This window comes from Opisthorchis viverrini, assembly GCF_000715545.1.
Source record: "Opisthorchis viverrini unplaced genomic scaffold opera_v5_98, whole genome shotgun sequence".
Lineage (NCBI taxonomy): Eukaryota > Metazoa > Platyhelminthes > Trematoda > Opisthorchiida > Opisthorchiidae > Opisthorchis > Opisthorchis viverrini.
The window spans coordinates 1,378,261-1,390,942 of NW_008751755.1; the positions used below are offsets into that span (position 1 = coordinate 1,378,261).

Sequence of the window (12,682 nt, forward strand, 5' to 3'; positions counted from 1 at the left end):
AATTAAACCTTGTCAGCATATGGCAAGTGGCATGTTGAAAAAAGTTGAAATTCAACTGCTCGGGTTGTCTGGTACCGTACAGATGCAGCCAGATGATATTGTTCAAATAGAGCAGCAAAGTGACCATAATCGTACACCCTAAATTGCACCCGTCCAGAAGAGCACTTTATATAATGAGAAAAATTACCAGCGCCAACTAAAAGTATTCTTCCCAACAATGTTGTCGCTCTCCCACAACGGGAACATCACCATGGTAACCCCTTTGTTTTTATGAGAAGTCCAAAAAGGCGAGTCCTGTTCACGCTCCAAAAACAGTTTGTGGGAAACGATCACGGAGAAGAGAGAGAACACGCTTGATTTGGCTTGAGAAAAACCTCGGGCAGTCACACTTACCATCGGTCGAACAACCTTGATTTGAGGCGGGTCTACGGGACTGATGTGCTCCATGCTGACTGTGTTGGACCAATCAGACGGAGGGACCAAACTCACTCCGGTGGATGGATCGACCGCAATGACACGGAATCGGTAGCGCTTAGATGGCTTCACAATGCTTTCAGTGACATAGGCGTACGTTACTGACGTCTAGGTTTGGATCGAGAGGAGATAAATGGGATTTATAAAGGGAGCTTTTAGAAAGCATCATAAGCGTCGGCCAAATCACTCGCGTCCCAAGAAATATAAAACAAAATTACTAGCTGTAATGCTGAAAACTCGTCGACAGCTCACGAACGGTTTCGTTCTTCTTGTAGCTAATCCGGAAACTCGGGGACTGCACCTACCTGCTGAGCCGCAAGAAGGGCGAAACCGGTCGTGGGCTGTCGAGGAGTTTTCAGTAATCTAATGAGTAGTGCATCACGTCTACGCAGTGTATCGCGATATCTCGAATGCCGTACCAGCAGAAACCTGCGGCGGCCTGGTGCAGCATATGCGGTTGCTTGAGAACATCACAAAATAGAGATTCAACTGGGTTTCAGGTAGGTCTTTCGTCAAAACCGAATCGGTGTGCAAACGAGTGTATTTCGTCAAAATGACTAGCCGACAATTTGGCTCTTCAAACTTACGCGGCGAGGAGAATTCGCCTGAAAAATCCAAGCTTCCCTCACCTACTGTATGTAGATGCCTTTAACACCCTTTCCAGTGTGCTTTCGAAGTACGCGAATTTACGTAAACATATGAACCAGACTATCTGATATAGTAGCCAAAAGGTTGAAGTTGCTACCGTTTGGTTGGAGGGGGCGATAAATTCTAGTTTAACAAAAGGTAAAATAATGGAGGCTCCAGGGGTATCCAATATTGTTCACTTGACTCATCCTATTTGTCGACATTTGTCCTCAGATCACGTGCAGTTGAATCGATGCTAACACGAGAGCTGGGCAATCGATTGAGTCAGCCAGAGAGACAGAACAAGATGGCGGTATCCATCCAACCAGTGGTGCGTTGATGGCAGAAGCCATTCTGATGTTTCATCTTGAGGACAGTAGTTTGGGAGAGCATTGAATGTCTGTTCAGGAAAGCTGGCTCTAGAAACAGCCTGTCACTTACAGGTACGTTCTACACCACATTGGGAATAATGAGATCCAAAAAATAACGAGCAGACTCAATACTGAACAGGAGAAGCCGATGGCTCGGATTAGTTGAACAATTAATCCGAGAGCAGCAGGCTGGCGACCGAGTGGGATGTTAGCGTGATAGAACCTGAAACTAGCGTGAATTAGGAGTCCAGTAGTAGGCAAAGATGCGATTGTGAACCTAGACCTCGCTTTCACCTGGCAAAGAGACGAGAAGGTTTAGTGGCGAGCCAATCTGGGGAAGTTGGAAGACTGGTGCACACTCTTGTAGACGAAAAACCAGAACAAACGATGCTTACCTGTTGTTTCAGGGAGGAAGGTTCACTCCATCGGACTGCTTCGTGTCCAATCAGACCAACCAATGCAGCCGGTGTCTCCGTTGAATTGGGACCGTTTTGTCGCTCTTCTACAGGGTTCACCTGGACGGAATACTCCAAGCGATATTCGACCGATTTCGACTGTTCCATCCCTGAAACTTCTGGCCCCAGTGGCTGCCATACAAGATACACAGCCAAGTTGTCGTACAAAGCTTGGGCTTGCGGTGTCAGTTCGCTCGTGGTGACCTCTGAACGGAATAATTAAAAGATAGATGGTAGACGAAAAAAACCCAATGATGTGTTGAAACGAGCGCGATCACTTTTAGAAGGATGCAGTCAATCAGAACTAGGATAAACAATCCAGATGTTGGACTTAACAAGACGACTCTGGCCAGTTGGAGTAATCAAGTTGCACCTTGGTACTGGTCACAAATTTTTCGTCGCCAGTACAAGAAGCGCTACGGTAGACAAGAGTGTGCATGTGTACACATGTGGCGGGATAACACATGCGGCAGTGGGTCGATTGGTCAAGTGTGCAATCCGGGCAGTCAAACAAACCATCATTGCAAAACTGACTGAACGTGTTGTGTTTATCTTTTAGGATAAGAATCATTGTTTCTCTCCGGTTTCTGCTGCACCAAAAGGATTCTAGTGAAATTTAATGAGACCAGTGGAAGCTCCCATATTGTGTCTAGTGAAGGAACCGATTGTTCCATCATGCCACAGGTGGAAAGCCGACGGACAGAACCATGTGTCGCCCGATGAAGGCGGTATCGATATTGTGAGGACAACGTCACATTCAATTAGGGACGGATACTATACCAGCTGGCGTGTGAACGAGTGAGGAGGCGAGTTGCTGAACACGTTCGAATTCCACCGCTCGTAAGGAAGAAGCGCGAAACAAAACGAATGCGACAGCTGTGCAGATGAACTCACGTGACCACACAGCTGTTTTGGCACAGCTGTACACAGTTGCGGAAAAAAGGTTTGGGGAGAATGATTGACTGGGTCCTGGAGACAGGACAGACAAAGCAACACATTCGAGTGTTATGAACAAAATCCACCAGCTAGAGGTATGAAACCTTCAGACTGACGCTCTTCCTCAGGCTTTACTGGTACACACGATGAGCCATATGTAGGGAATGTGTCCCGATGTCACTACCACATTGTTGATGCGAAGGTTAATGACTCTCGTTTGAATGAGCATCAGCTGTTTGGCGAAAGACTGCAGCGCTTGTTCGCAGAAAAGCGTCATTGGAATAATCACGATGTTGGTGTGGAGATGTCCAATTATATCAAGCCCTACAATCTGGTAAACAACCACTAAGAGAGTGACGAAACAAAAAAAACCATGCAACACCCAGTTCGAAGAGATGGGACAGTCCGGACAAAATCTCACCAGTAGTAGACTCGAGAGGAACAACCGGACGTTGTGGTGTGTAGACAGCAAGGTCTCCGGCTGAAAATAGATAGAAAAAGAAAAAAAGGCCGATAAGTGGGAAGAACACAAATATACGGGGAAAATAAGCCCATTCAATGAAAACCACTTGATGAACACTGGTGGGTGGTGCTACCCGACAGACCGGGTGGTTCGGTCCATTTGTGCAAATCTGCAACTGGCATCTGGGTAACACTCTCGGAGATTGACATGTAAACTATACACAAACGTGTACTGGCCCTCAGTGAAATAGGACCACAATCCGTACAGAGGTAGAAACACTATTGATTGAACTGTTTTAAACTCTCCCAATAGATGGATAGTGGTACAAACTTGTCCGATTCCAGGACTCATATGGTGGGCACTGCTACTAGCCTAGGTGAATCTTCTAGAATAGTTAAATATGAATATAACGAGCTAACTGAATTGGAACGCCACACTGCTGGAGTGGGTAGAAAATATAGCAAGCTTAGATGGCCAGGACGAGCACGCTGGTCAGGGCAAGCATACGGAAACAACGTTTTTTGTCAAAAAGTAATGCTGCTTTGAAAGGTGTGCAACGGCTATGAGACTGAAGAAAACAGTAGTACCGAACGACAGAAAAGTACGATCATAGAGTGGTGACCTTAAGGTAGAACGTGGACTTTTGGTGGTTCAGCATGAATGGGTGTGTGAAGAGATCCAAATTTAATTCACCGTTTGTTTACTGAGCCGTGTAAGATGTAACGTGTACAGAGTGAAAACCCAACCAGCATTGCCAAATGATTGTTCGTTGAGCAGAACTGACTATCCCTTGAGCGTTCTGACTAATATGTTCTTTTGTTCCGCCATTACATGAGATGTGAATGTGAGCATTTTGTCGCCCATTCGAGGACGAATTTCCCTAGTTAAACTTATTGCTGTTTATCCAATGAGGAGAATGACTATGGATGAAAAGTTCGGTAAGGGACGTTTCCACAATGACAAATACACATTGGACAGAGAACTGACTATCCGGAATCGCTTGAAAATAGCTGCATTTGTCACCATAGATAGGAGCTGATAGAACGGACCAATCAAAGGCGATTTTTATAATTGAAGTGGGCTACACAGAGGCCCAACCAAGAACGAGGAAATTCAAGATGGTCGAGTTTCATGCATCTGGGACTAAACTACCAACCGCGCGGCTTAGTCCTGCGTTCGAGCGAACCGGAGTTTGATAAGGTAAGAACACAGGAACCACGTGCATTGAGTATGGAACTATTTCCACGTCCATTTTGGTGTTTAGCCCTTCTCTGCCTGTTTTTCCATTGATTTTATTCCATCAGCTCCACATCAGCTGCACCGGTTGCTTGCACGCAGCTCCGTACAAGCCGTTTGTGGTATGCCAACTATGCGTAGTCGTACAGTGATCCGACCGTTTGTCAATGTTCCGGGTGTCAGTCTCTCGTATCCAAGAGAAAAAACAATATACCGGCATTGAACACGATGTACAGTCGAATTGTCGATCAACCAACCAGTTGTGATAGCAAACAATGTTAAAAAACGGCACCAACGACTCCGATTAGAGTTGACTATTGTGTTATGCGGTCGTGTTGCATAGTGTTGCCATAGTGGACAGAAACCTAATCCAAAGAAGCGCAACGAACAGGTGTTGAGAGAAATCGCAAAAACGATTGACATTTACCATAGTCACACATGACCTTATGCATACAAGGTGTCTGGTTTAAACAAAATGGTAAAGCAATGACCTTAACCGGTTGAGTGGAAAGTGTCAGGCTACTACTGCCTTCCCGTTGCACAATGTGATGTTGTGCGGAACCAATCGTGCGCTGTTCATATAGGATAGTGTTTATCCATCGAATCGGGACGGTTGGCAGCCGCATCCTTCTAGACTAGACAACAGGTGACCGACCGACTATGGATAGCCGAGAAATCAAATAGCAACGAAACGGGGAAAGAAAAAGCTCACGTGTCTTGATGATCTTGTCAGAAGCTAGAGCCAGTACTGCAGAAGCGGATGCCCATTCATCCCCTAGTCGCTTGGTCGACGCACGTTTCGCGACGCATTGATACACACCCAAATCTTGCACACTGACATTGGCAATTCTGAGGATATTTTCTGTAGGTATGTAGAACAGATGGGCAGAAAAAATGGAGCAATGAGGGAAATGTCGGCGGACAAGACGATCAATTGAGGGAGGGTTAGTTGAAACAAGCAAACGAGGTATTTGTCACGACTGTATGGGGGGAAATAATCGGTATTCCACCAAGAAATCTATGAAGATCAAACGGCATGCAAACAAATGAAACCGTAACATCCAAGTGATTTCAAGAGGTTACCAGGGGGTCCCGCATAACGTGGAATCGTACAGGATAAGACCATGAGGTTACAGGACACCGTGGAAATAAGGGTCAGAGGGGCACGGTAGAAACGCTTTGATGCCTTGCGGTACACAAAATAAAGGATGCGCGCACCGGGAGAATACACAGATGGGGAGGTAATGAAAAAATTACTAATGTCGGAGTTTCTCAAGAGAATGCTTTATCATTCAGAGGGATGGATTGAATGTGAATGAGCGAAAGTAGATCGTGCCAAAACGGAAGCCCAATGGGAGACACGTATCGTGAAGTAAACATGGCGAATAACAGAAGTAGCAACAGGTGTGTGTAGGCACTAGAAAGAAGTACTTTACTTCAGAAATCAAGGACAAGATTGTCGGGTAGGCTAGATGAAAGTGGGGAGCTGGATGACAGGATCATACGTACAGTGGCTTGACGTCTGATTGCGATAAAGAGGTTCTTTCAACTCCCTCAATCAATAAAATAAGTCTACCTAGGGAATCGGATGTGCAATCTTTGCGCCATGAGGGAAGCAAGAGCGAATGAACATAAACTGAGTGGGTGAAACTTGGGCAAGCAAACTCACGAGGTGAGTGGAAGAATGTCCAACCTCGTAGGGGATATAAAGATCCGTAGAATAAAACCAGTAGTGATAACACACGGTAAAACAACGGGTTGTTAAATGGCTGCTAAGTTGATGTCATCAAGTCAGGCAGCGTACGTTCCCTCTGTGTTTATCCGACTCAATAGGCACGACTCAAAGGGTAAACCGAACGAAACTAGAACACGGTGAGTGGGTTTCCCCCCAACTCTACCAGGAGACAATATAAGTGTGACCAGGTAACGAAAAACACGGTGACAGTGGAGGTACTACTCATAACACCATCCTAGGTCCGTGTCGACAAGGAGGCATTCCAGATGTGTGTTTGTTAATATAAACATGGCAGTGAGAATCTCACAAACACGTCAGGAAGTACACAACAAAGAGGACGGTCTTAAGGGCGAACGGTGAAGAAGATGAGACTGTCACGTCCGAGATCACCCTCCCCATTCCATCCCAATAGGAAATTCCTCAATGGAAGTAAAAGCTGTATTCTGAACACAGCTCACTTGTGTAACAGATGTTTGTGTACAATAAGTTGTAGGGTACAAAACCGACTCGTATCTACGAACCGAATTTTCTACAAAGCGCGGTCAAACTGCGAATTAATTACCCACAACAAGAAAAACAGAATAGACTATCTTCTGCGGAGAGACAAAGGCACAAGTGCACCTTGGAGAGGAAACTGGACGCGTTAGCACACTGATAGTGTTTAACTCGGAAGAGTCGGTATTATGCAACCAACATGTATTCCTTATGGTCGAGGGTACAATACTACTCGACGAACTGTCAGATTCGGATGAAGAAGGGCCTCCGCGGGGAACGAGAAGCTTGGTGCGTCCAGAAAGCTTAAGTGATGGAGCAGGTGAACATTCAAAAGAAAATCCAATCGAAACCGATTATTAAGGGGTTTGTGCCAACAGTGTGACTGATGCTCTGACTTCAATGGATATAAGCGCATGTATTTGGGGTGGAAAGGCTGGTAAGACAATAGTTGAAACCGTAACAGACTGACATCAATATTTTCATGCTTTGTGAACACAGTTGCCCCTAAAATGTCTCCTTTCGATTTTCCCAAATAACGGGGTAATAGGATGGGTTTAACATGTTCAGTTTTTTATGGAATGCTAGCGCGCAGAGTTTTGACGTTTGGGGCGGGGGGGGGGGGTAAACCATATTGAGGGGGGGATAACGCATATTCTGGGTCTGACAACAGCAGCTACTGACTCCTGAGCTCAAGATAGCTCAGTGGTTAAGGCGCCAGCTTACGGACTAGGAGGTCCGTGACTCGAACCCAATCTCAGCATCCCGACTGTTCCTGTCTAGGCTTGGGCAACCTAGCAGTATCCCTGCCCTCGTGCCTCCTTCCGTGGGCATGGCAGCTAGGCACCGGAAGGGTGTTGCGCCTGAACCACTCCTCCTAGAAAATTGCCTATCCAATGGTCTGCCCGTTGTACTGATGGCCAAATGTTTGGGATGAAAGACTTAGAGCATCACGAATCAGGCCCTTACTAACTCTCAAGGCACAGAAGTTTGTGGCAGTGTAGAATTCAAGACTGGCGAATACGTTCTCCAGGTTAGACACATCATCATCGTCGACAGAATGACGTCGGTGTTCAACACCGATGCTTCACTCCCGTACATGGTTGTATGAGGGCTGAGATATTCACAGGGCGCCCACACCTAGACAGGAGGACGATTAGGGTCCTCAACCAAAGCCTTTGGCTCAAAAGCCTAAGCGCAAGGCAGCGGTGTTTGGCGGGAAATGTAAATGCACCATCGTTTTTTACGGAACAGGTCGCCACATGTTCCAACCCCCAACCTGGAGGGCCAGGAGACTGTGTTCGTCAGACCTCTAACCATTGACCAACCTGGTGTGAGAGACTCTGTGAGTGTCGCGGGACACTCTCCAGCATAGCTCAATGGATCGCTGAGGTGCGCAAACAGTCACACCACGGTGACGGTTAGACACATTCCCTTGACTGTAAACTATTCGTTCTTATCAATCACACCGCGCTGACGTTTGTTGCGAGCTGCACAGCGACTATCCCGAGCTACTTTTGTCCCGTTAGTCACTGTTGAAACTTCACTTGCAGGGTAAGAAAAATGGTCGAAAGAAATCTAAAGCACCGTGAATATTGGTTCACGCAAACGCAATTACGCAATGTATGGTGGTGTGAGGAATGATATGAAGAATCGAAGTACTGTGTTACAGCGTCCTAATGTATAAAGTCAGCAACAGGTAATGTCTTCACCACGCACATCACCAGTGATAAGAACAGACGTGAACTCACGCCAACAGCAGACGATCACATCCTTTCAGTGATGTTAAATCTTCCCCCACAAGACCGTTTCCCACGGGACGATGGTTGATTTCTGAGCCGTCCGCTTTTTTGTTTGTTACGGAAAATCATGGCCGCAAAATGGGGTGTTTGTGTGCGAAGTAAACAAACGGAAAACCAAACAAACAAACAAACTTTGGATCTCAGATAAACAGCAAAACAGTCCGTAAACAACCCATCAGGGCGAAGGCAGATAGGGTTATCAATTATAATCTCGTCAAGTTCTCATGAAACTGGGTTTGGTTCTACTTGGAAATCGGTAATCGGGAATAACGGTCAGTGTGAAAGTTAGTCGACATAGTTTGCTTCCCATCACTTTGAAAAAAAAAACAACCACCCTGGTGACGCTCTTTGGGTATAAATGGGTGAAAGGATTACTCCACCATTTGGAAAAGTGGGGAGACAGCAACTTGCAAGTGTGCAGAGAGATAAACTGCAAGAAAACGAAACTAACGCCTTCATATTTATAGAGAAGATGGAAAAGTACACAAAGATAACCGTGGTCAGCTGGACCAGGAAACGGGGGTTAGATCGATTCTTATTCCAAATGCTCCAACACACTGGGTAGTTCGTGTCCAATTCACTTTGTTCTAGTGCAACTGGACTAATCGATCGAACAGAACAAGGCCTCGGAGAGAATCAAGCTGTGATCTGTAGCTAGGAATGATGCCTACGGACACCACATGTCTTCCTGCGTCCATCCGTAATTTAATGGGATTAGTAAACAAGCCAGTAACCTGGAAACGATTGTGTCAGCAACAAGCTCAAGGGGGGACAGGAGAATGGCTCAAAGCGTCCCCCCTCACCTTGACTCACTGTTTCTGTAGTGGCCGATGCATTGGTACGCATCTACTGATGGACGGAATGTCAGTCACAGTGACAACGGTGTGCGATCACTCTGTATCAGACTCGTATCGATATTTATGAAGAAAAGGTGTGCTATGCGTCTGAGATAAACAGAATGGGTTGTTCACTACGCCGAAAATTGAAGCGGCGTATGCAGGGCATAATGTCATATCACACGAAATCGAGAACACTGAAGTCGAATTTAGAGAGTCTAGTGACGCCATGACCGAACAACGCACCCGCGCGTTACCGTGACCGAAGCTCGGACACGAGATAATGGGTCCAAACTATGCTCACCCTGTTTGCAATATCGTATTCAGCAGATGGGGTTTCTAGAGTAGTCGGTATGCATCAGGATCTGCACTTCCACAATCAAAATCTTACACATTTTCTGATTTGTCCAGCCACCAACCGCCGTATAAGCTTGCAGTGAAGTGCTGAGAAAGAGGTTTCCGGCTGTTCCTGAAGAAGGATACCCCTCGAAGAGAACTCACAAAATTGCACCTTATTTACTAGGCGTGAGAATCGTCTCGCTTCAGAGTGACGACTCCGGGTTTCCGGTCCAAGCAAGTACATAAAATCACAGAACAACGGTGTCATGCAGCTGGGGTCGATGAACCGAAAAGTTTGAGAACCACTGGGTCAGAGGAAAACCAGCCAGCTCAGGAACTAGCACCTGAGTCAACCCGTGCTAGAAAGCCAAAGGAATCACAGCGTGGTTTCGTCTTTGTTAGGCGTTCTCAGTATTGGACAAATCATGACTCTTATGCAGAACTAGAAACTGACAAAAGATTAACAATGTTAGTTGTCCATGTGAGACAGAGAAATTCAATAACATCAGATAGGTTCGCCACCTCCACGCATCCAGAACCATCCCCATTAAATCCACAGAATCTATTCCAGCGAGTTCAAACGATTTTACTATATTATGTTATTATTTTGATATCAATATATATATACTGTGGCCGAATACGTTTGCTACGCTCACTCATGAAAATGTAGGTGAACATTGCTCGAGGTGAGCAGTGTTCACGAATGTTGCTATAAAAGGCAACATCGGATGTGAATTCGACTCCCATAAAGAAAGCTTGCTCTCCAATGAAAATCAGAGTGAGTGCAAGGTAGACTCGGACAGAACGGTGCCAGATGGTGAACTTCATCGCGGTCTGTGGCTCCGTAACCCATCACGCTATGTGACCACAACACTCCGGTAATGCCCCAAGTTGATCAATACACGGAGGGTGGATGAGCACAATCGCTTGTCTTGCAGACTTGAAGAAACGGAATCCTATTTTCGGTTGGACCTCGTGAGACTGCTATCAGGCAATGGAATCGAAAATTTCGATTTAGAAATTCGTTCGCCTTACAGTGAGCTAGCACGACCGTATCCATGCCAGCTTACGCAGATTTCAATAGAGTGAGACGCCGGCGTTACACGCACACGTTGATCTCAATGATGATAACGACAGCAGCTGTTCTGCGAAAAGAACCGTTCAGCTACAGCACCTTTGCGAGGCCTAGCTGCCATGCCATCCAAAGGAAGCACGAGGGATGGGATACTGCCAGGTTGCCCAAGTCTAGACAGGAGAAGTCGAGAGTCAGAGGTCGGGTTCGAATCACGGACCATCCGGTCAGTAGATTCGCGCTCTAACCACGTGATTCAGCTCTGTGAAAAGGACTCTGTTCTGATATTTTCACTACTCGCTGTGGGCGTCGAAAGTGAGGAAAATGGTTGTGTAAAAAGGCAGATTTTACACGATTCAGGAGAGGCTATCATGGTCTACCTTCCTTGCATGAATGACCACGATGACAGGCTAAACATGAACCAGGTCACTACATATCAAAACACACGAGGAATGGTCTGTGTCCGGGATCGTCCGTATGCACAAAGATTCAAACTTCCGGACCAAATGAGCCCACGCTGTTTGAATCAACAAAGAGCGAACAAGACAGATGTCCACACACAAACACACATGGATAACATAAACAGCTATGAATCGAACCGGTAAGTTACAACGTACCACCTGACAAAGGCGAGGTCTCGCCAACGCAGGTGGACATACACTAAGAGCAACATTAAGAGGGAGGTATCTTGTTTGACGAAGAGAATTAGTTGACAGAGATTGTCGGTAAAATCGAAACCAGGGTGTATCGCTCAACAAACTCCTAAACAGCCGAAAAACATCAAAATTCCCACTCCACTCTCTTGGTGCGCTGGACCCAAATACAGCTTTTAGAAATGAAGTGAGCTTCCCTACAGAACTGGAAACCAGTGACACATCGACAAACATGGGAGCAAATCGTTCAGCTATAGCACCCTTCCGGTGCTATGCTACCGGAAGGAAGCACGAGGGCTGGGATACTGCCAGGTTGCCCAAGCCTAGACAGGGTAAGTCGAGAGGCAGAGGGTGGGTACTAAGCACGGATCTTCCGGTCAGTAAACTCGCGCTTTAACCACTTGGCAGCTAATTTGTCTAGGTGTTTGTTTTGTACGAACTGTACCAGTTGCCACCTAGGTCTTCCATCTTTACTGTCTGGCTGGTTAGAAGAATACTGACTCACAGATAATCCTGTCATTCGACCAAAAAGCATGTTTTCGGAACAGTTCAAGATAACTTAGTAGTTAAGACACAAAGCTATTGACTGGCAAGTGCACGGCTCGATCCCGCAAGCACCACCTGCAGTCTTTCAGCCTCGTGGTAGCATGGCACGTATGTATCAAAATCGTGTCAACGCTGGACAGTTGTTCTTATGTTTTCGAACAACCGTCACGAAGAGACTGGACCTTACCGTGGTGTGACCGTGTGTGCGCACCGCAGCGATCCATTGAGCTATACTGGAGAGTGTCCCGCGACACTCACAGAGTCTCTCATACCAGGTTGGTTAATGGTCAGAGGTCTGACGAACACAGTCTCCTGGCCCTCCAGGTTGGGGGTTGGATCATGTGGCGACTTGTTCCGTAGAAATGGTTGTGCATTTGCATTTCCCGCCAAACACCGCTGCTTTGCGCTTAGGCTTTTGAGCCAAGGGCTTTGGTTGAGGACCCTAATCGTCCTCCTGTCTAGGTGTGGGCGCCCTGGCAGTATCCCAGCCCTCGTACAACCATGACCTACACAACTAACAATATTCTCATGCCACATCGGCCGTCACGTGGTGCCATCAGCCGGGTCGCCTTACTTGCTTCATACAGCAGGGCGGGTAAGCGAAAACAGGCTACTGCTGACGCCTCCCTTCTTTCTCCTTCACAT

At 46.5% G+C, this 12,682-nt stretch overlaps 2 protein-coding genes across 2 annotated transcripts in view; one reads left to right on the forward strand and one right to left on the reverse strand.

Annotated features, from left to right (window-relative positions):
• The window catches only part of T265_05328 (hypothetical protein), a gene marked incomplete at both ends in the record, with an annotated part of 95,938 nt that overhangs the window by 62,589 nt on the left and 20,667 nt on the right, over nucleotides 1–12,682 (reverse strand). The window contains 4 exons of the mRNA XM_009170311.1: nucleotides 394–582; nucleotides 1,868–2,133; nucleotides 3,285–3,344; nucleotides 5,275–5,424. Of these exons, the coding sequence (XP_009168575.1) occupies nucleotides 394–582; nucleotides 1,868–2,133; nucleotides 3,285–3,344; nucleotides 5,275–5,424 (665 nt within the window). The remainder of the gene's footprint in view (nucleotides 1–393; nucleotides 583–1,867; nucleotides 2,134–3,284; nucleotides 3,345–5,274; nucleotides 5,425–12,682) is intronic.
• The window catches only part of T265_05331 (hypothetical protein), a gene marked incomplete at both ends in the record, with an annotated part of 8,909 nt that continues 7,051 nt past the window's right edge, over nucleotides 10,825–12,682 (forward strand). Inside the window, 4 exons of the mRNA XM_009170314.1 lie at nucleotides 10,825–11,064; nucleotides 11,099–11,439; nucleotides 11,609–11,867; nucleotides 12,500–12,632. Of these exons, the coding sequence (XP_009168578.1) occupies nucleotides 10,825–11,064; nucleotides 11,099–11,439; nucleotides 11,609–11,867; nucleotides 12,500–12,632 (973 nt within the window). The remainder of the gene's footprint in view (nucleotides 11,065–11,098; nucleotides 11,440–11,608; nucleotides 11,868–12,499; nucleotides 12,633–12,682) is intronic.